General features: G+C 40.1%; 1 protein-coding gene across 1 annotated transcript in view; it reads left to right on the top strand.

Moving 5' to 3' along the window:
* The window catches only part of GABRB1 (gamma-aminobutyric acid type A receptor subunit beta1), a 130,986-nt gene that overhangs the window by 88,107 nt on the left and 18,521 nt on the right, over positions 1-24,358 (top strand). The window contains exon 5 of the mRNA XM_086746433.1: positions 10,845-10,927. Within this exon, the coding sequence (XP_086602559.1) occupies positions 10,845-10,927 (83 nt within the window). The remainder of the gene's footprint in view (positions 1-10,844; positions 10,928-24,358) is intronic.

Here is a 24,358-nt window from a genome sequence, read left to right as displayed (position 1 = left end):
AAACATAAAGCAGTATGATGCCATACTGCAAGAAGATATTTACTGCTGCTGTTGTAATCTTTCCTAGGTGATACATGGTTGTTAATAGATTTCATAGGTGAGCTCATTATAAAGAAGTGTGGCCATAAAACTAACCACAGATTCAAGTGGGAGCCTCTTTTCCTTTGCATCAGGGTTCCTCCTGCCTCTTACCTTTCCTTCTTTTCTCCACAGGACCCCTATAAAAAATGCTGGTTTCCCTCTCTGTTGCACTCTCCCAGGAGTAGCAACTGTAGTTTCAAGCAATATAGGACCATAAAGTCTTAAAAATCTCAAGACAAATTCCTCTGCAACCAATTAGTTACTAATTTCCTCTTCCTTATAGCTAAAAAAGAAGCAGGAGTCATCTACCATCAGCAAAAACCCTAGCATTTTACACCTTAAACAAACACTTAGTCTGGTCAGACACCCGTTTCCACAAAAGAACCCACAGAAGCTTAACACTTACTTGTATTTTCTACCATTTTTTTTCCAAGGCAGCTCCCCAGTCAGTTCGTGGTTCCAGAAGCAGTTAGACCTCAAGCCAAACACAGCCAACGAAAAGAGGCAGGTACCTGTCCAGGTACACCCTCAGAGCCCTGCCAGTTCTGCTGGCCCATGCAGGTGTTGTGAACAGTAAGGGCTGGCAATGTGTGTTTTCAGTAACGATCACTGTGTAACAGCAAGTCAGAGGACACCCCACATTCAAAATCATTCTCTTTCTCACAAAGGATTAAGCTTCTCAACTATGAGAGAGTTTCCATGCCACTCATGAAAGCTTGTAACACCTCATTTCTCTTCGTTTAAAAGCACTACAACTCTATGTCTCTCAGCCAAGTTTGTTTAGTACTGAAGCCACTGTTTTGGCCCATTTTTCCAGTGCATAGGTAAAGCTATAACCACTGGAAAAGGAGCAGACTCCTCCATCTTGGAAAATCCAACAGGATGTGCATCAGAAGAAGGCAGGAAATATGAAAGCAATAAATGTTTTGATCCTTGCTTCTGCACATTTCCTCTCCTGACTGCAGGTTTCTGTTTGAGATGCACTGATACGGGCAATGTTGATGTGTAGAAGCTACATGAGAAGTCATGGTTCCTGAAGATTCACACAAGATCTTCCTCGGCTACAAGAAAGTTAGATAGCAATGGGTCAATATGAAGTAGGTCTGATCCCCAAAACGATCTGTTTTTTACCAGTCATTTTTACCAAGCCTTCCAATCACAAACCAGGCTAGGTGTGGAAGAAGTTGCTTAGATTCCTCATCCGTCCATGTCTTTCTTTCATGCACACATAATATGTATCTTGGTGTCTGTCTGCTTTGGTTTTATTTTTGAATAAAAAACCAGCAAAACAAACAGCCCAAAAGATGAAGATACCAAATGACACCAACACCACTACTGCCATGTAGCAGACCTCTGTTCCCTCCTGAGCCAAAATCTCAGTCTGTGGATAGATGTGTCTGTGGATAGATCTGTCCTGCACATAGAAATTTCAGTAGTAACATCACTCTTCTTGTGTTTAGTCACTTTTAGAAGGATTGTTTAGAAATACTGAAAAAGTTACAAATTTAGCACCATATTTTAAATTAAAACCAGACTGAAAAACAACTATCTGACTTCCCTCTTGGACCTTCCTTTATGCTAAGCACTTCCCATCTGGCTCTCTCTCTTTCTTTTTGGCCTGCAATGTACTTGCACTGTCAAACGAAATTACTTTTTGCAGTAAATTTTGGCTCCAACTCTCAGGCACTTTTTATTGAAGCATCTTGTTTGCCCTGGTATAGTTCTCTTGGGATTTATATTATAAAATTTATTTTCACAGGTTTATAGCTGTGCTGTAAAAATTCTCATTGCACTGAAATTTGGCTTACAATCATCAAAGAAAGAGAGCTTTTTGCTAATATTTAAAAAGTTATATTCTAACATTTTAGTGATTTTTTTTTTATTTCTAGATCTTTACAAGCAAGTCATTCATGTTCATTCAACTTTGAATTATTTCTCATACACTGTATTGAACAGGAAAAGATCTTACATTATCTGTAAAAAGTACATATCTGGCTTAAGGTTTTGATTATAGAACTTGCTAATTTGGTCAAAGCAAAATATTTTCTTACAGACCTTTTCTCCCACTACCTCTCTTCCCCCACACCTCCACCTCAGAGTTCTCCTTCCCTACTGCCTCCTACTCCCACCACTGCCCTGGAGCTTCAGGCTCTCCTCCTGGAAAAGACAGAAGCCAGCAAGCCTATTTATCTCTATTTTGGGTAATGTCCTCATTCCATCCCTGCTTTGTGATAGTACTATGTAACTGTTCCCGAAGTGGAGTTCTGGCAGCTGAAAATCAGACTATTCAGGAAGGGTTTGTTTCTTTAAGCAAAATAATGCTGATTAATTCACTTTGAGTGCCAAGGTGGATCTGCCAAGACAACTAAAATGTGATATCCCCTTCCCCAAAATATTTTAATGCTTCCAGCACCCAAGTTGAAGATTATCTAACCTTTGAGACACTTCTACTTGACACTGACTGTAGAACTCGATGTTCCGTGTGAACAAAATATAAAAAGGGTTGGCCAAAATGCACACATAGTATGGCATAAGAAATCCTGACTTCTTCCCAGGAATCAGACACCTTGGAAGGGTTGAACACCTCCTTGTGTGGATGTTATTGTGTTAGGCTGTGCTTTACAGCATTAGGCACTTTGCAGTTCTCTACATTCAAAGATCTGGTTCATTGTGAGGATGAGTTCAGGGGTGAATATGCGTTGAGCTAGTGTTTATAATATACTTGGCTTTCTTTTACTGACTCCAAAACTTACCTTCAAATCGACCAGCTGCTAGCCCAAAACAAATTTTAAAATTTGCTAATCATGACAGTGTAGTCATGCTTACACACAGTCCACTCTCCCACAGATACCTCTGCCAACACAGTGGAGGGACCAGTGTGCCACCAGACACTCAAGGTGGCATTGGTGGTGAAGTGTCCAGTATGCCATCTGCTTGTTGTAGGCAGTTCTTAGCACGCAGAACTGTCCTGTAGATCACATCACCATGATAGCAAGGTGCTACAGCTGCAAGCCTTCATCAGAAAACTCATAAGCTTCAAAGTACTTCAAGAAATTTCTGAACCTGAGATCCATAAAGGAAGACCAGCAGTGACCTTCTCCAGCAAACAGCCCTTCATCTTAAAAAAAAAAAAAATAGCAAAGAAGGTAAATACAGCCTGCAAGGGTGGGGGGAGGGGGGTGGGGAATAAACAGCAGATGGATAACCGGTTTCAGGTTCACAGTCAGTTCCGTCTGGCAAAAGAGTATTTACACACGAATAGATAATAGCACAAAGCTGATTCTCCTACTGTAGTCTGTAATAGTTTCCTCACCCTGAATGGCTGGAATTGACAGAGACAAAAATACAGCTCTGCAGCTCCTCTGTTTTGTAGCACACATTAGTTATTTACACCTGCTCCAGCTCGGCACAAAATGCCAGTGACTCCGTCTGACACCATCATACGCTTGCTTACAGAGGCATAAATGAATCTACAATGTGCAAGTCCAAGAGCTCTCCTTTTTAATTTTCCACGTCTTGCCACTGTGTATATCTAAAAAAGAATTAAGGAGTTGTGATTTTTTTTCAGATATTTTGTGACAATATCCATATCTCTTCTCTCTGTCTCCATGTTCGGGATTTTAAATATATCTATTACCATACACACTAAAGATGTTACAACGCACTGCACCCACTGCTACTGGCCTTAGTCTGTAGAAGTGTCTTAGATCCCACAATGTCTACTGACAAAATTTCAGATTGCTTGAGTAACTCAGCAGGACCAGTCATGTAACTAGAGCTCTAAAGATGAAGCAGTGCCATCACTTGTGCACAGATGCGAGAGAAAAGATCAAGTATTTGGGAACAGAAAAAACATTTCCTGGACATACAGGAATGAAATATCATTGATACTTGTTCCTCTTTTTTAATCATTCCTACTTTGTACTACTGCAATTCCTGTAGAAGAGTGACCTATTTCTGCCTGTCTTCTAGAGTGTACTGGATCCTGTGAGGGAAGTTGGACCTTGCTTCCCTGAGAAGCACTACCCCAACCTCATTTATTGCACATGCAGGCTGTCCATATAAACATGCTGAGTGGACTCAGAAAGGAAGGATTTGGGGAATGAAGGATAGCCTGAGATGGACTACAAAGTGGGGAGAGGTAGGCCTCCACTTAAGTTGTTAAGTTGGTCAAAGATCAGAACATTAAAAAATACAACAAAAGGGCAAACCAAAGGTCCATCTAGCCCATTAGCTTGTCCAGCATTGACTAAGGGTAGATGTCTGGTGAAGAGCTTAAGATGATTTCTGATTTCTTGCTTTACCTTCCTCTCACCACCAAGCTACCAGATATTATCAGAGAGAACTCATGATTTTTATTAAGTGTAAAAGACACCATTTACTGCATAGCTTTGTAGGCACAAAACCAATGTAAGAAACTACTGCGTGGGTTATGTTAAAGAATATTATTTGGGGAAACTGAAATGACCACAACAGCAAGACTAGACACATGCTTACTGCCAACCAACATCTCCTGCATCAGACCTGATAACCGTTTGGACATACAAAGACACACTGACAAACCGTTCTTTCTGTCTTAGATGGGTGTCACACTGTGCGTTAAATCAGTGGCTTGCCCCTGCCTAAGACACATTGAATGTCTCCCATAGGATTAGGCTCTACTGCTGAGATGGACAGGAAACATTATTTAAGAATGGCATTTGAATTCTTCCAGGATTTCTGTCTGAGACAAAGCTCCAGCAGCTTACCAGCAATGGGCTGACCTTGGCAATTCACTGGTGCATAACACTAACAATGGAATAACGACAACATGTGTTGTGTGCGAGCACTGCCTTCATCAGTTCTTCATCACCAGTACTCTCTTCAGAGATGGTGCCATCTCACCATCTTTGGGGCCCAGCAGTGAGCCCAACAATTGAACTGATCCGTGTTAAACCAACCTAACAAGAACAATAATCAACTCAGGCAAATTCTGCCTTTTTTTGGGCGGGCAGCTGTTATTTTGATATGACTGAGGGGAAAAAGGAATGGGATAAGGAGTCGCTCAGGGGAGACACAGGACAGCCTGGCAGCCCAAACAGGCAGCTCAGTAACTTTTGAGGAGAAGAACATACATGAATGGAAACAGCAGTAGGGACAGTAATGATTTTATTAAAGTGTTGTGGTTTGGGTTATTTTTAACATACTTATTTCAAGCCAATGCAGCTGATTGATTTGACACCCTGTAGATTAACTTTTCTTGCCTGTCTTTTGCTTGGAAACAGACATTTGTACGTATACATCAGAGAAAACCAAATATTCCTCCTCTACATTTGACAAGTGTATTCACCCTCAGGAATGTTCCTGGGTGCACAGGGATAGACAATAAACTCAGAATGACTCCTCAGGTCTCAGCATGAATCCTAGTCCATTACTGTACTACAGCACTAGCCAGTGGTACCATTACAGTTAATTCTTCGTCTGATTTTTTCAGTAGTATTTTTATTTCCTGACCACTGCAGCTTTTTCCATCTTAAAAACAATATTTCAGTCCTTGAAAGGCATTGTAGAATTTGACCACATGTCCTTTTCCAGCTGCAGCTATTAGGGCTCAAGATATTGCCCGAGTTGCTCATCACCTTGATACCTGAGGTCACCAACCTTACTGCTGAGCTGCTTGCATTTCATTCAGGGTTCAGTGTGGGCAACTAAAGGGGCAGACTGGGAGGAAAGGAACATGGTGGCAGGGGAGGAGGAGGCAATAGCATTGCAGGCCAGCAGGAGCCGTAGCCAGAACATGCAGCTATCCCTGAGACACCTTTTCACACCTCCACTGTCCACAAGCAGTGGAAGAGGTGGCTTCTGGACACATGCTTGATTATTGCATTGACCTAGCCTAAAATGATTACAACAAAGTTCTAATGAAGTCTTGGGAGAAAGAATTGACCTAATGTGTACTTATCTGCACTATGTTATATCCGCATCTCTCAGCTTAATCCAAAATAAAAAAAAAAATCTTTATTTACATATATACATATACATATGCATACATTCATATATAAATACATAGCTTTTTCAGAAAGGCACACCAGGGGGTTTACGCATTTAAAAACCATTTTCACTTCTTTGTGAATTTTAATCCATTTTTTGTATTTTTTCTCAATGAAAAACAGACATGAAGGAGAGGCAAATCAAGCAAACACCAGTTTGGGGTATCAGTAAAACACAGTAGAAAGCCCATAGTCTGACACATTTTTCCTGGCCTCATCTTTGTGCGACTTAAGTAGAACAGGTCATTTTTCCTGATATAATAAAGGTTGTTGGGCCCTTCTCATGTTAGACCCTGTTCTCAACTGCTTAGAGCTTTAACTCTTTGAGCTGTGTATTTCTCTGTACATGTCTTCCTCAAGATGCTTTGTATTTTTTCATGCTTATTCAATTCTGAGCAAAATTAAAAGGAAATGTGTGTTGCACTTGCTAACCAAAAACCATACAAAGCTTTCCTTATAAACTTGAGTGTTATCTCAAAGTGTGTATTCTACAGCAGTGACCTAGCTGCTGACAGCTTGTCTCCCTAGAGGCAAAGATATATTTCCTACTGATTTTGAGGGGAAAAAAAACAAAAAGGAAAAAAGAAAGTAGCCAAATTATAATCATTTTCCAACCTAAAAAAAATATGGTCTCCACATGCTAATGTACTCATATCTAACACTAAGTATCTAAATCTTTTACTGCATCTGGCTCAGGACCCAATATTCCAATTTTCTCTCAGCTTCTAACGTGATCTGTGAAAGCATTATTATTTAATGATTTATTGGCCCTTCCCAATTTTGCCAACACTTACAACTTCTTTTCTTAATAGAATTTGACTAGACAAGCAATACACAGACTGCCGAACACAGATTTCCCAAGTACACACTACATTATATAAAACACATGATACCAACCCAAATAATGCTAATGCTCAAATGTATGTCCTGCAAGTAGGCTCTTCCAAGCTCTAGAAGTTGGCATGTTTGCAGATTCAGAGCTAACAATTTCTCCCAGGGTCAAGCACTCAGGCTTTGGTTGAAAATTTACACTATCAGCAGGTGTGACCACTGTGAACCTTGTACATGGCATGGACAGAGAAAAAAAAATTGCAGATTAAATGTACATTTTTTCTGTCTTTCTCTATTCCTTCAATAACTCTCCCTACAAGACATCCCATTAAATCTTAAACATCAAGATTCTTCCAAGTTCCAGAAAAATTAGGCCAATTACACCAGGGATATGGGACTGGGTTCTGATGTCAAACAGTTGCTAGGGGATTAAGTTCCCCGATACCACTGAAGATAAATTAACATTGATTTAATAAAAGCAGTGTTTTACCAAGGATATGAAAGTCTACTTCCAGTGTGTACTAGAGCTCCAGCTCTGCTGTGGTTAAGAGAGGCATGGTTATTCTTTATTTGATTTGAAGATTTTATTTTGCTTTTAAGGAAAAAAAAATAGTCCATCTCAGTTCACATCTTCATATACATTTATAATTTATGTTCTGTTGACTGAGAGAAAAAGAACGAACATATTAAAATTTTATACCTGTCCTCCAAGTGGAGGAAACATTTCACAACATAATTTGCATTGGTTAGCTCTGATCATCTCCACATTTAGTTGTCATTGCTGTCTTAAATATTGCTTCTATTTCTTCTTCAAGAATTGAGGAACAACTTTTTGACAGCATTTTGATGAAACACTCTAAGTACTGAACCTTAACTCCACTTCCCACACTGATTCTGAACTTGCTTTAACCTCTCACTGATGACTTAACCCAAAATGTTAAGCTTTACCATTTGTTCCTGCTGCCCTGCAGGGAAACTTCTGACAGTATTACTTAAGGAAGTCAGTTTTGCAAATACTGGAAATCAATGTTTTCACATAATTTTATTTTTGGCAAAAAAAATAACTTGATTATACAGCAAGAATATGGTATTCAGAGAATCAGACACCAAAATAAAAGCTAAGCAATGGATCAGGTAACTTGAACTCCAAGCCACAATTTTAAAAAAAACAAACCCAATCACTTAATTTTGCTTTTTTGCAAATGTTATTTAGCAATTCAGACTTCACTCCATCCCAGAATGTCTGAGTACTGACATGAATTAAATTAAGTAGCATAATGATATATCTTCACCTAACTGCTTGTCTTCTGTTGATAATCCCTTTTTTATCATTTGTATTCAAAAGAATCTAAAGAATGTGAGGATAGTAGGGTAAAAGACACTGTACAAACAAAATTAATTAGCCCCAACACCAGAACTCAAAACGTATTTTAAGAATGGAAAGCCTGGAAGAAACATAACCTACTCTAAGATATAAATAGCTCTGCTTCAAGTGTAGGATTAGTCCTCCACTTAAACTTTTACAGAGCCTCATGATATTCCACCATTGCCACAAACTGCTTGTGCCCAGGGATTTTAAGGACTAATCCTCTTGAACAGAGATTTATGGCAGCTTTGCCCTATCTTCAGACTATTGCATTCCCGTTCCTGCCATTACATGCTCGTATTCTGCATTTGAATATTTAGCTTTGGAATTTAAGCTTCTGGTGCACATGCCAGCTATCAGTTGCTCTCTCCACTGAGAGACTGCAGCCAGTAACAAGTTTGGGATTTTACTCTATTTCTAATAAAAGATTTGATTATTTTGTTTAATTGAGAGAGCAATCACTGTGATTGCATCTGAGTTTAATTTATCTCCTTAAACAAGTTTTGTGGTTATCCACAGCATAATGCCATTAAAAATTTTACACAGCTGAGATCCATCATGAAGGAGAAAGAAATGCTTGAAAGGCAGAGCTATGAACTACAGGCCATGAATGTTGCTGGATCCTGAAGCACTGCTACTGCGATTTCAAGGAGGCCTAAGATTCCCAATGAAGTGTAAGCACCTCCAGCTTTGGGAGGCATCACATTGTGCTGGCAGGTTGGTGGCCCCTTCCACTTCATGGAGGAGCTCGAGGAGCTGCCGCCTGCCTTTTCCCATTCTGTACACACTTAAATAAATCTAGCTGATATAGGTGAACTAAATTACCATAAAGCCTGATTTATTAACTGGGGACAAAACACTACCCTATGAAACCTTCACTAAAAAGCATTTAACTGTGACTAATGTTAGTGTATTGTTGTGTATGAACTATAAGCATTATTAAGTAGGCATCTCACAAATGATTACTGCATGTTTTCTCAATGCTTCTCAGTAAGGTATATTTGGTACATGGCTAAACTAAATGAGGTCCTACCTCTGCTGAAGCCCTCGGCCTTCTCTGTGACAAATGCAAAACCCATTAAGACACATGCAATTCAATTTAATGTGACAAAAATCAGCCTGAGGAAGAGCATAAATATACAATTTCCATGGTACTTTACATGATATTCTAGAGTAGTTTCATGGACTGCTTCTCATAACAGCATTTGCTAGATGGTCCTTATACACAGATGGATTTTGTAGACTTAGGATTATTTGAAGCATGTCATAGTAATGAAGTATGTGGCTTTTTTTTTAATTTTAATTCTGTCAGTTCTGTGACAGCAAGAATTATCACCCCAATACAGCATGTACGTGTGCTTGACTTTCAGCACATCAAAAGTAAAATCTCCAGATATGTACCTGTAGCATTAATTAACATGGAACTGGAACAACAGGACCAAATCCAGATCAAGAAAAGAGGTTATCTGCCTTTCTCAGGTAGGGATTGCTGGAGAGAGGGAGAGAGAGAGAGACCAATAAAACTACAAGCCAACTTTGCCCATTCACAACTTCATAAGTTTTATAAGCATTTAAGAACCCATCTATCACAAAAGAAAAAAAAAAGACAAATACAGGTTATAACTCACTTTTGTGAGTTTGAAAGCATGACTTTGAGAGTCTTTCTTAAAGGGATCTTTAAAATAAGCTATAATTTGACCCCTATCCTCATGTAGTCACTTAGCCTTCCTCTTAGGTGTCACAGGCTTATCAGTAAGCATTTGCTTAGATGCTTTGTGCTTCACCGTCTAAAAAAAGGAGAGGAACTGCTTTGCAAAAAGGCTTAGGCTATGGAGAATACCATCAGGGGACTGAATATCAACTCACATGCCCTCTAGAAGGAGCAAGGATCTCCAAGATCCAGCCTACACCATAGCTACTCTCAGGGTTCGTTAAGTAACCACCATACAATATTATATTTCATAGGTGTTTGATTGCATCATGCCATTTTTAAGAGGTGATGGTCAATTATCATAGTTAATGATAAACTGATTGTGAAACCATAAAAGTAATGAATCAGATATTACCAGTATTTCCACAGTGTGGATGAAAATGCACATAACCTGTCAGATGAAATTAAAACAGCAGTAAGTGACAACAAAATGAAAAAATAAATCTATCAGCAGTACGAGTTATAAATAATTTGCAAAACAATTTGAAGATGTCTGAATTAAGAACATTAAAAATAAGCTGTCCAAGTAGAAATCTCACTAAATGTTCTTCAAAACACTGTACCATTTTGCACATAAAGTTTTCAGTCACAATCCTGCTCTATGATATTCAGCATATGCTCTAATGCTTTATACTGTAACCAGTATATTGTGCTGTATGAATTACTTAATCATGCTTTACAGGCTATGTAAAGCCTGTATGCCAGGAATCCATGTGCATAACCATTCTGTATTTAAACAAATAGAAAAGCTACTCTAGAAAACCTTGCCTTCTCAAACAAGTAAAATGTGGTTTCAAATCTCACTGTTTTTTTCACCCTCTTACAGGATCACAACAACAGCTGCTTGCATGATGGATCTACGCAGATACCCTCTGGACGAACAAAATTGCACACTAGAAATTGAAAGTTGTAAGTTACTGGAGGGAGAGGGTTGGTCAAATGACAGCTGTGGACTGAAAAACTTTAACAAGTTAGGTAGAACAGGAGTAAGTTGTTCAAATACTGTGCATCTGGTGAGCTTGAATGCTGAACATACCCAGTATATTTCTATAATACATAAGCCAAAATATGTTTAGTTCACAATATTGGTTGTCCAAACTTGTAAGGTGTTTTTCAAAATCTCTTGTCGAGGAAGGGAGAAGAGTATTTCTTGACGATTACATCAGAGGACAGCAACTGAGCACTGTCCATCTTCAGTGCCTAATCACCGCAGAACCTGAATTAATTACTTCACTGCAGTGCATTCATCTCTAACATCAAGATTAACATCTGCCCCACATGGTGGTGGCAGGATTGATGATTCTTACCAAAACACTTGGAGGTTATAAAAGGAAACTATTTATCCTTCAGCATTGAGATTAGTGAGATCTTTGCCATTGTCTTCCGTGAGCACAGGATCAAGGTGTGCAGTGGCAACTTTTTGTCATTAACATAGTCTTTATATCTTCGATTCTAGCCTTTAGGGAAATCCTATCAAGGTTTTTAAAGGAAATTTTATTCTGTCATTGGTCAAACCAGCTGCTGCCACTCATCACAGAGCAGTCTGTCTAAACAAACTGGTTAAGACTACATAGACTCCAAGGCAAAATAATGCAGCAATTTTCTAAGAATTTCCATTTTTCGCATTACAGCTGTTGCATTGTTAAAGTTAAGTGATTTTTTTTTAATAATTCTTCTCTCCAAAGTATGAGGTTCTAGAAAGGATTAATAGATTTCCCCAAATACAGTGGTTTGGTTCAGTTTACTGAAGAGTAAGAACAATTTTAGCATTTGATCCTCTGCTTTAAGTGTAAAATAAACAGAGAAAAAAACTGATCTAGGATTAACCAAAATAATTCCCTAATACTTATGTCATCAAATGATGTTTTCATTGTTTGTAGCACATCCCATTCAAGGAACTAAAAGTTCTCAGAAGTCCAGTAAGTATCATTTTCATTCTGCAGAAACTCATGATATAAGATTTTGCTGTGGAGTGAAAAGCAGTTGAATTCCCCAAAACCTCACAGCATCAGTTTTCAAAAGGATTCTTTTAGTCTTCATTTGCTTAGATTTGACAAATGAAAACATTCTCACAGTGTCAAAACAATGGAATATTCATATATAAAATTATTAATGGTATTGTAACACAAATATAAATTAAATAAGTCTAAACCAAAAAAAAAAAAAGACAAAATCACTTGAACCTTTGAAAAAGTTGCTGGGAAAGATTTCAGTTTGAACTGCAGAGGTTTTCATCTATTGTGCATACATAAATGTAATATATCTCAACGTATCTGTGAGATGGCAATTGTCAGGCACTGAAAAAGTCTACAGTCAGTCTAGAGCACTCATAAGAGACAAGATGGGCTCTCAGCCCAGTGTTTGTACTTGTTTATAATTTCTACTTGATGGCACCAGAAAGATGCCTTATTTAAAGCATCGAAATGGACACATACCTTCAAAAATACTCTCCATAATGAAGTATTTTGTTTCTTTATAAGTGCATGATCAGTATGAGCCTTAATATAAGTCAGTGGAGGTGCAGCTTTTCATTTAGATTTTAAGTTGTTTGGTAAGAAACTTGAAATGTTTCCCCAATAATTATTTGCCTTTGCTCCTTTTCCTGGAATGTAATTTTATAGTGATTTTAGAAATTCTCTGCCAGGTTGAGAACAACAAACCTTTTATTCCACCAGCAAAATATTTCAATCAATTAAACATTCACAGTAGGCTTAACGAAAATTATTTTTACTAGAGAGTATTGTCTGAACAGAACCTGCTCATTTATTCCTTTAGGGATTCAAAAATGGTCGTTTTTTTTTTATTTTTAAGATCCTAGTGTTTCGGCATTGCAGGCAAACAGCTCAGAAAAAGAAGCAGGGAGACAGTGTTGTCAAGGTTCCCTGCGAAGCACCTCAATAGCTGCACTCCTGAGTCACCACAATAGCTTATTCTCTGCTCACTGTTCAACACATACAAGGAAGTCTCTGGAAGGATGTACTGGTTATGCACCATATTAAACCCACTCAACAGATGCAGTAGCGTGGCAAGCTGGGCAAAGACGGTGTGCATTTAGTGAATACTTGTGTAGACCAACATGCATTAACTTTCCCTTTACATCTGCTTTCAGTTAGCCTGTCCATATCTACACTGCTCACAGTTTACTGAAGTACTGCAAACACAAATCCCTATGTATGAGCACATATACAGCCATTTTCTTCCCATTCCTCAGAAGCAGAAGCAGTAGGCAGTTGTAACTTCCCTTTCGAGTGCTGCCCATCACTCTACTGATCTCCCCAGTTACTTTCTGCTAGTGCAAAACTGTCCAAGTCTCATAATCCACCACTTTACAGGACCTACAGAGCAGCTCATTAAGCGACATGGTTGTCATACCTATCCTTGGGCTTTGCAGTTCCCTACTTTTTTTTTGGCATAAAACAGTTTTCTTGATATTGTTTGCTGCTGCTTGGCTCATCTTCTGGCTTAAACTTATTAAGGTATGCAATGGATGTGTTTGGAGAATGAGTCACATCTTAATTTTCAAAATAAAGTGCATAGCATGTCTCTTCAGTAACTTTTCTACCTGATCAGCAAAGGAAACACATACATATACAGTACCACAGCAATCAAAACAGTTGACTTTATACTGAATTTGCCTTCATACTCAATTCATACCAGAGTTTATTTGCTGGGAGATAGTTGATTTGAAGTCTCCAGCCCAATCATGACTAAAGCTGATCAAAGTACACGAGCATTTTTCAGCTAGCAGCCCAAATAACAAAACCAGACTGACACTTGGCTGGGTCATACCTCTTTATTCACAAGCTTTCACATAAACAAAGCTTTGTAGGGATGGATGCTCAGTGAGAATGGACATAATACTACCACTGAGACCTCATCAAGAATCAAAATTAGCATCAGATAGAATAAGCAATTAAAATGCTAACACAATCAAGGATGAGAGAATACCATGTGACTCATGTGGTCAGTTACACATCCCCAAAAGAAAATTGCTTTTCAGACCTTTGAACACTTGCTATGAATAATTCATATCTCCAAAGATATGCATTGATATGTTAATGCTTGTTGAGCTGATCCAAAGAAATCAACAAAATCTTTATTCACAATTTGCCAACAGGTTAAAATTGACAGAGTGCATTACTTATCATGAGTATTTAGATCAGTTCTACTAACACTTGAATGATTTTCGAAAAGCACTAACATGCTTACCTGCTACCGAAAGCCCATATGTAGTAGATGTGTCCAGACCACTGGCGTCTTTGACAATTCTCCTAAAATATACCTTTTCATGCACCACAGGTTTTCTCCTCTTCATCTCTAAAATTCTTGAAAATTCTTGATCATAGCTTGAAAAAGAACAGAGTTCTGAAGAGCAGGCTGTCTACTTCTTTCTTAGGCATCTGAGCACAAGTAAGCTAGTTGTCCTGAGTACTCTGCACTTAGTAGTACCCACTAATCCCCTTGAAAGCTACCAGAGGGCAGAGGGGAGAGGGGGAATAAAGAGGTGATAACCATGGCCACTGCTTCTCTGTTTATGCCACATGCATTAGGCGTGTGGCATTTTCTCCCATGACAGAATCCGTTTATGAGATTCCTACCCTCAACCTCTCCTTCCAGCTCCTGCATCACACTTCAGCTATTCAGCTTCTGTTGTCCCAGTATACAAATCTTCACAGTGCTAGGACGAAAATGAAATTGTTAACATTTTCTTGGTTCAAAAAATATCCCTTTGAAAGAAAGTCTTATCCACCTCAATTTTGGGAGAGACAGGTATTAAATAAACCCCAGGGTAGAACTGCTTCTTAAAGAAAAGGGCCAGGGAAGGTGGTGCTGTAATCACTAAGCAATCCTGGAACTGCCTGTGTAACAGGAAGCAGCATCTCTCACTGTTAGATAGATACTGTGCACTACTGCCAGACCATTTTCAAAGCACTGGAAAGTAGTTTTGTTCATTTTTGTACTGTGTACGGTTATACGGTTTAACCCACGTGGCACCAGCTTCCAGAGCAGTAATCACTTACTCTAAGTTGCCATTGCCGCTGACTTTATTCTTCTGCCACCTACAGTCTTCTTGGCTCCAGCAGGAGTGTAGAAACATTGACCTTCTTTTAATCTGAACCTTGGATTTTTATCCTTGGTGCTGCCAGTAATCATGCAAGCTTGATGCATGCAGAAATAAAACAATAAATGGAACTGGACACATAGACACCAAAAAGACCTAAATGGATGTGTAAATCTATGCAACACTAATAGCTCTAAATCTAGTCGCTCTCAGCAGCATGTAATCTGACACAGAAGTAACATCTCTGATCTAAACCTGGTAAAAACTGGCATGGCTCCATTTTTGTCAATTAAACCACCGCAACTCATGCTGAGAATCTTCTCTATCTGCTTTCTTATTTGTTGTTTCAAATGTTTGTTCCAAGTGGATTCATTTTCCTTTCCTCAGTCGTACCCTTTATATTAGATCTGATCAGCAGAAACACTGTAAATTAACTCAGAAATGAGTTAATGTTCATGAGGAGTGTTCAATGCCTGTAGAAAATGCACACAATTTGGAATTTAAGCAAAAAGAAAAAGGGTGAATAAGAAACCAAGTCAAAGGTCTGCACGTAAAATATCTCTCCTGCTTTTAAATAGGAGTAGTTATTAAACTGATCTCCATGCTCCTGCAGATGCACACGCATGGCTCACATGGAGGTGCATACCTGCGGGTGCAATCACAAGCAGGATGACTCTGCAATAGGAGCAGCAAGCAAAAGCCTAACAGTTAAATCAATGCTGAGATGCTAAACCATGGCCAAGATGGATCTTATGTTCTTCACACCATGGTTAAACTCCCCTAAAAAACCTGAACTTCTTGGGCTTTCTGTTCTTCTAATCCCATGTACAAGGACACTAGGGCTGCCGAGTGGTTCCCTGAACAACATCCTTTGGAAAGCATGCCGGTTAACAGATTTCACACTCAGGTTCACAAGCATTACATGCTGCACCATCCTGTCTCCTTGTCTTGGAAGCCCTGTCTGCTTCCTCAATTTAGTCTTGCTTATTTACCCAGGGTCAGCCTGTGGCTGGACCATGCATGGATTGAGGTCAGAAAGCTGCTGCCAACTGCCCCCACTCCCTCCCCAGCTCAACGTGAGAGCTGCAGCATCTCCTTTGTCCCTAAAGGGTGGGAGGAATGTGGCATCTGAGCAGGTTCCTCCCCCTGTCCCGGGGTGCTGCCCCACCTCTAAACGAAGCAAGCTGGAGACACATTTTCCCATCCAAAAGCTCAGCGCTCCCAAGTGCATCCACAACTGCTGTGCAGCTGTGTAGCAGTGCCATAGCACACCAGTACTGTAGCACACACAACCTGGCCCTCTCTTGAGTTCCCCTGTGGTTTTAAGGGAGACTTACTCCTACTGTAGAAGGAGCACGCTCCAGAGGAACCAGGCAGTCCCACAGATGAATTGCTCTTAAGCTACTCAAAGAACAGATGAACATGACGCTATTTGTGAACAGAAAGGCAGTGAGTCACTACACCTCACAGAGATGCTGTGGAAATTAGCCAAAGACAGTCCCTGAAAATCTGAAGAATTTTTCCTTAATAACACTTACCAGTGAGAAATTTAAGGCACTGCAAATAGCAGCCAAAGAACCGTGCTACACAGGAATGGGAAAAGAGCACAAAGGAAACGCTGCCCTATTATCAAACCTCTCCAGGAGAGCATCCAATGCAGGGATAATACATGCTTATATTGAGCCAGCAGATTATTTTCATTAAAAAATTACATTTCCAGCTTTCCTGAAGCTATCTTACAGGACTGCAGAAGCTATGTCTGCATAGCTGACAACCAGAGAAATGTATACATTTAGGAGGAGGAGAGCATTTTGGCTGCACGCGTTCCTTCACACTCAGCTTTGCAGCTTTGCTCAAGCAGTTCACCTTATTCTAAATTCTGCAGTGGCAGATGGGGAGACCATATCAGAGGCTTTACACCTGTTTCAGTGTCTAATACTGTGATGGGCACTGGAAACTTCTGTGTATAAAATCAGGGGATTTTATAACTGGAACTACTTCATCAGCGGAGCTGGGATCTGTAACAATCCATTTCTCACAGATTAGCATATACTGGGAGAAAGGAGACGCAATACTTGCCTGGAGGTTACCCGACTGCTTGGCGCTCTCATGTGAGCTCTGATGGATGTCAGCATAGCAATTTAAGATCTTAAATCCCCCAGCTGTTAGTTCTGCCGTACCAGGTAGCCTGTGGCAAGGGCTACAATGGCTATGGCAGTTCACAACCCAGCACCTTGGCACAAGCCCACTGTCCCTGGCAGCAGCTGCGTCAGGCTCTGGAGCAGTATGGCTGAGATGCAGACACACATCTCAGCTGATAAAGGAGCAGACAGAAGGAGGAGGCAAACAACCAGGGACAGTAGCATCAAACTGCTGCAGCTAAATTACCCAGCCATTGCCTATCAGAGACTTCTGACTGCATACAGCTGCCCCACTCCAGCATCCGTCATTACAAATACAAGGGCTGACCTCACCGCACCACCTAGAAGATAAGACAGGATACTGTTATTACACTAATATTCTTTGTCCCTTTGAAGTTGCCAGTATCACAGTCACAGTGTGACCTTGAGGACTAAGCTTGCACCTGACTTTCATTCCCCAGAAAAAAAATGATGTGCTGAAAGCACCACTCTGACAATAAATTAAATCTCTATTTGGGCTTTCTCTTCCAGCATCCCCCAAACTTAGGTGAAATGTGTTTTACTGTCACAGGAGAGGAAGGGCCAGGCTGCACTCCAATTTGGCAAAGCTATTTACTTACTGGCAAGCTACTATGTGTTTTACAACAGGTCTGAGCAGATTATCAGAACTGTCCCTTTGGTCTCAAAAATCTGTGTCTCTATGACAACTGTAATGCTGCAGCATGATTCAGGGATCGACACTGCACCACTGAACCATGCGTTAGCCTTGTCAACAGCACTCTTAGAAACCACTTCACTTGTGTGGGTGAACTGAGCAAGCCCACAGAAACCTGAAGAGAGCAAGTTGGGGAAAAGAGGAAGATTTATTTTGTTGGCTACAGTACAGAAAATGGCAATTCTGCCTTGACTCCACTGTTTTTACAACTGTCCCTACTTCATATAGAAATAGACCTAGCACTAAATAGATGTAATGCTTTGATGAAAGCGGAACCAACTTAAAACGATATTGCAGTGAATCAATACAATGCTCTATTTGAGCCTCTACATAGTTTGGGGCCAGAAAAAACAACAACTATGTTCATACCTAAACATTCATTATCACTTCTGTTGGCACTGAGTGGTCTGATAGAATGAGATTTGAACAGATTTATCACAGCTCCCTGCTTGAGATAAGATTGCATTGATCCAGGGTATGATTGCATTTGAACTACTAAAGATATAAGAACCCACACCTCAAATAAAAAGGGCTATATTTATTAGAGGATAAAAATCTGTCTTAAATCCAAGCTTTCCCAGACAGCTTTTCCTTTTCCTGTCTGCAGATATCTAGTAATTTATTCATGCCTGGCAGTAAAAATTCACTAATGAATATGACTGTGCTGGTACCTGAGGTGGCAGGAGCTTTGAGCTGGATCCACTCAAGTCTTTTCCCTAAAGTATCCAAAACCACTAAAAGGGCATCTGGTCTCATCCTGCTTCTTCTCACCAAGCATATCAGATTGCTTCCACAGAAGGCATAATTTCTCCCCTCCCAAAGGAGCTCATTGCTCAGAGTATTCTAAAAACCAGTTGTAAGACCCCTTCTTAGTTAAAAGAAGGCTGGCAGGATGCTCAATTCTGTGTCTTTTTTAAGAGATTCCATCTTTCTGATGTTTCTAATGAGGGCAGCTCCCACTCCTCACAGTTGTTTAGGTTCTGCCACAGCTGTAAATGAAGACCTCTCTCACTCACCCTCCTGTCAGAATCCCCCTGCTCCCCCATGAGACGTGTGAGCCATAAACCCGTGTCCCGGCATGTGGCGCTTCCCACAGGCCCTGAAAACCCTGGGGAAGAAAATACCTCTCTTTCTCCACTTTGACTTGTCTCTGGTTATTACAGTGTAGCACTGGGAATAAAAGCTCTCTTCTGCTTCTAGCCGATTCCTTTAACTGCTCTAAATTACATACTCAGCCTTAAATTTCTTGCAGACTTGGTGGACTATGAAGAGAGAGAGCAAGGTATCTGTTCCAAAACTCAAATCACTCAAATGGTGCGATCTTTCTGAGATTAACTATCAGAATGCCAAAAGCAGAAGAGTTCCTGCCTGCCCATCTTCACTTAATCTGCCAGCTGTAAGTGTTCTTAGCACGTCATCCAATTAATAGTATTCACAACTCACCAGTGTGCAAGGGGGTCTCCATCCATGCCTTCTTCTGTTCTCCCATTGCAGCCTGCTCTATGACATACACAAAATGCCTTGTTTTGCAAGGGCTCTGCCATGGATCAAATGCCACATTCAAGCAACCAGCTCCCGCAAACCCTAGCAAAAGAATAGTGAACATCAGCAAAAGAGAAAAGCTCATTTTATCCCAGCACACTCATAAAATAAGCAAGACAGTACCATAGGAAACATCCCAGCAAGAGCAGGAACGGAGACGAGCACGCACAGGCTGCTGGCGTGATCCCATATACTGCCTGTTGAGACAGCAAAGTGACTGCTCTCTGGGCAGCACATTTTGCAATTTGAAAGACACTTTAATCATTTAAAGGCATTGAGATAACACACCCTATGTCACTCCATATACCCTATGCAGAATAGAGGCACTGAGCTTGTATCGCTGCAAATTCACTCTCAGAAGGATCACCCATGGGAACTCTGCACACACACAGCAATCTGTAGATCCACATTAACTTCTGACATAGCTGAAATGCCATCCTTCTGTGCTGCAGAGAACACACTGGCAGCAAAACAGGAATGGTTTGAAAGTGATGGTATGAGCATCCACAGCAGCAGATTTAAACATCACGGGGACAGAAAGACTAGCCCGGAGCTGACCAAGTTGTTTTCAGATACTCTGAGAGGCAGATTCACAAAGAGCTTGTTGATATTGAAACTGAGAAATTAGACACATAGGACTGTATGTTTCTTTTTTTTCACATAAAAATTTAAAATGTATTTTTGGCTCAGTTTAATTCATTCCTTACCGCTCATCTTTTAAGTCAGTCACTAAGCTAAAATAATTCATTCTTCACAGTACACTAGTGTTAAGCCACAGCGACCACTCTGTTTCCACACTTCGGAAAGATTTCTTTCCCCAGAGGACTATAAACCAGTTATTTTACTTTCACAATGTATTTTTACACTGCACACAAATTTAGAAGTTACTCAGATGCTGATAGTATAGTCTATATGACTTTCCCTTTTTATTTTCAAAAAGATGGATAGCTTGTGTCTATATGGATGTGTAGATTTTAATAGCAAATACTTGACACGCAATGATTTCAGTGCCTGAGCACATGAAATTAGCCAAGTCACCTCTCTGGTATATCTTAAGCACTTTTCTGTTGCACACAGAGGAATGCAGAGTAATTCTCACTGAATGCTTTTTCTCATTTTAGTGCCATCACCGTAGCCTCAGAGGTACCAGTACAGGGCCCAGGCTGTCCCCTGGTGACCACAGAGGACAGGAAAGCTGGAGCTGAGTTGCTTCCCAGCACATCCTCACCAGGTCTCAGCCTTCAGCCTCTGACAGCCCTCAGGCCAGGGGAACAGCAAAAGGAAAAGCTGGGCTTGCTTTTCAAAAAATAAGGGTTCATTTAGAGGAGGGGCTGATTTCTCTGGAAACAGCTGTGCTCTTAAATGAGCCTGTATTTCTGCAGTCAGAGCAGCAGGAAAAATAATCTCTGCACCTGGTCACATCACATTTTTGGAAGAGCTGGCATATTGTGTTTTGAGATAATGCAGTTGTCCTAGGATGCTACAGCCATAAGTACAGTTTATGTATTTACTAATCTTCTGCCAAGGTGTGAATTGCTGTATAAAACAAACAAAACCCAGAACAAATTGGAAGATTCTGGTACTCATAGATTTACTTCAATTTGTGAGAAGGAAGCCTTGCCCCAAATGCACCTGAGTTTGTAGGTATTATAAATCTTGAGAAATTATCTGTTCAGTGCTTATCCACTCTGTGTCTTGATCTATAGCTATGGCTCCTTGACACTGCAATGATAAAAATAAACAAAACCCAGTGCCCCAAGTCTCAGTGTGGAAAGACTGCTTACCTGACCTGGGACTACATTAACATGAAGTAGTTTTATTAAGTGGGCAGCACACTCACATACGAGTCCTCCAGCCCTCAGGAATCTGCTCTGCAGAACTGAGAACAGAATGTCGTCCTTCACATATTCTTAATGCTTCCTCCATTAGCTTTCTGCTACCACTTCTAACAGCTTTATTTATTTATTAATCTTCCTCATAAAGCAACAACATCAAGTGCCAGAGTAGACTGTACAAAGAAACATTGGTCATTATGAGCAAGCCACAGTGTGTGGGAAATTTCAAGAAGAAAACATTGAGTATTTCAGTTGTGTTTGAAGAGTTTGTTCACACTGATACGATTTTTCACTGAATGTGTCTTTTCCAGTGATTGGCAGCCCTCAGTTAATCAGGCTTCCACAGAAATAGCAGCACCAGATTTCCCAGACTGCCAGCCCAGATCCCCCTTCCCATGCAGGAACCATCTGTGCAGAGAGGTGCACGTTTGTGTCCCCTACTCTTTCAAACTCTTTCAAATACCTGTAACCATTGGGGTGCAAGCCTGGTTTTTACAGGGGACAACTGTCCATCAGCATGTAGATGGAAACTGAATTAGACAATGAATCATTTCACAAGAGACACTGGATGCCAGGATCAGGGCTGCACAGCCATAGTGCAGATGGCCAGGGAAGATGATAGAAAGGCTCCACAGTAACCCCAAGAGCAGACCTGAGCCAAAAAAGCAGCACCTAAAGGTTGCTAGGTTGCTATCCAGTACATCTGTTGCTGCTGGTGAGGTGCAATTTTGGCTAATACCCTCAATGACTTACTTTTAACTCAGAATACATGGCTAATCTCCCCAGCAATCTATCTCCATCCTCATTCATTTATATTCTGTAAGTGCCTATGAACACCAAATTACCTACGGAGAGTTCTTCCCGAGAAAACACACAGTCATTTAACATATTGCCATTTCTAATCCAAACCACACAGAGCATGACTGCCTTATTTGAATTCATGTTTAGGGTCAAAGCAACAGAACCTGTAATTCAAATATTTCACGCACTTACTGTGGACAGGAATTTGTATCGACAAGATTAGGTGCACAGAAAATTACTCAGTGTCCTTTGATTGTAAGACATTGGACCTTCTCTCTCTGTGGAGCGCCTGGCCCTCCAATAACACCTCATATTAGTCCACTAATTAGAGCATGCCGCATGTCTGCCTCCACACCAAACTGCAGGTAGTAAGCAGACTTTGTGTATCAACCACCTAAAAAGCCTGTTCCTTGACTTTAGCCTACGCTTTTAGCCTCAGAAATCCCCTACACATTCTTTAGTGCTTAAGGAAAAATGGCAACCATAGTATCACAGACACGGTGGTGTCCAAGGAGCCATTCATCTCCTCAGTGCAGGACGGTACTCCGCTCCTGAGCCCAGCCTGCTCATTGCTCAAGGGAATGTGCAACTTGCTAATTCTGATTTTTAGCCCAGACTGTACAATCATACCAGACTAGTAAGGCCTAACATTTCTCTACATACCCCTGTCTTTGGCTTATCTTTGATTTGCCAAGGTGAAATTAATAATGGAACGTGTTGGTAAAGTACACTATATTCTTTCCCTACAAAATGGAGATGGCTTGATTTTGTCTAGTATTAAAGTCAATGGATGAAAAGTGGTGTATGTTTTCTTAGCAGTAATAGAATTTTGTTATTTTCTACTGTAGTCTCGCTATTTTGTTCCTAATCATTGCTAGCACAAATTCAGCCTCAGGAACACAGGCAGCCCAAGAAATGCTGTTAGCTTGCATTGCTTAGCCCAGCTGTGAGCTGCAGTGTGTGTCACAGTTTTTTAAATTATGCTGGCTTATCTCAGTGCCTTAGCAGAGGTAAATTTTCTCAGGAGAAGCCAATGCCATCCCAGCTTCTTAAGCAATGGGAGTCATTTCTATAGAACCAAGAAAAAAATTCAGCCTGAAGCTCCTCTTTTTTTTTTTTCCTATTATAGCTATAAATCTATTACCAAGTACAGATCTGGATGTACTTTTCCCTAAGTTTTGGTTCTTTTTAGGACTTTCTTGCTCCTACTTCTTGTCAGTATAGAATTAGTATTTATCTATGGTTACAGAAGTAAAGCAGATCAGTGACAAAATTTTAAAACAGCAGTCAAATCTTCATTTCCTTCCATGGTCTTTTAACAATGTCATAAAGAACAACACGGTATTTTTCAGGCAAGGCTTTTGCTCCAGTGAAGTATATCAATTCAGTGATGTGTAAATATTTTGGCAAAATACACATGCAGAAAAAGTGTAATACATGCACAATTCATGTGCATTGTAAAATGCATTTTCTTAAAAGAGTCAATATTCAATTTTCAAGTCAAAATAGTTGATATTTTTATTTGAAATTAATTTTGTTTAGAAAATACTTTTTTCACTCAATTATTCATTTTGTCTGAATTAAAATGTTCATGTAGCTCAGTATAACTTTAAATCTTTCCACAATTGTCCATAAATTGAAGATTCAGCTATTAGATAGTCAGAACAGTGAGTGAGACCACCATGAAAACTTATTCTCGTTGTTTTTCTAAAAAGCTCAACTACAGTGACCTCATATTTGCCTCCATATTTACCTCTCTGAAAAATGTACGCACCTTAGTTAAGTAATTAATTTTTTTTTAAGAGTTTTCACCATCTCAGACAGAGGAACATGATATTGAGTAGAAATATAAGATAAACTTGCATAAGCTGTGCTGGCATAAGTAAGAAACACAACATGACCTGGTTCACCTGCAGTCTGAGGCCTGTTGAAAACAGAGACCCTAATGCCTTAAACAAGAGCAGGTTTGGGCCTGGCATGGCTGGAGCATGAACCAGATGGACTTGGCTCTCAAATGCCTTTTTCACCGAGTACAACAGCTGTACCTAAATTGGGGGAGTCTGTCTGGCCACAAAATGAGAGCACTTAGAAGTAGATCTTAATTAGTCAAATGAAATAAGTGCTCAAGGGCAAGATGTGTTTACAATACAAGCAGACAAAACTACGTACCATTCAATATTGACTGAACTAAATTAATTGAATGCTAAGCAGCTGGACCTCTGTTGCTACTGTTTACATAATGTG

The sequence above is a fragment of the Chlamydotis macqueenii genome, chromosome 4, assembly GCF_036417535.1.
Source record: "Chlamydotis macqueenii isolate bChlMac1 chromosome 4, bChlMac1.mat, whole genome shotgun sequence".
NCBI lineage: Eukaryota > Metazoa > Chordata > Aves > Otidiformes > Otididae > Chlamydotis > Chlamydotis macqueenii.
The sequence above is the reverse complement of the archived record's forward strand: the minus strand, read 5'-3'. Positions and strand labels throughout refer to the sequence as shown.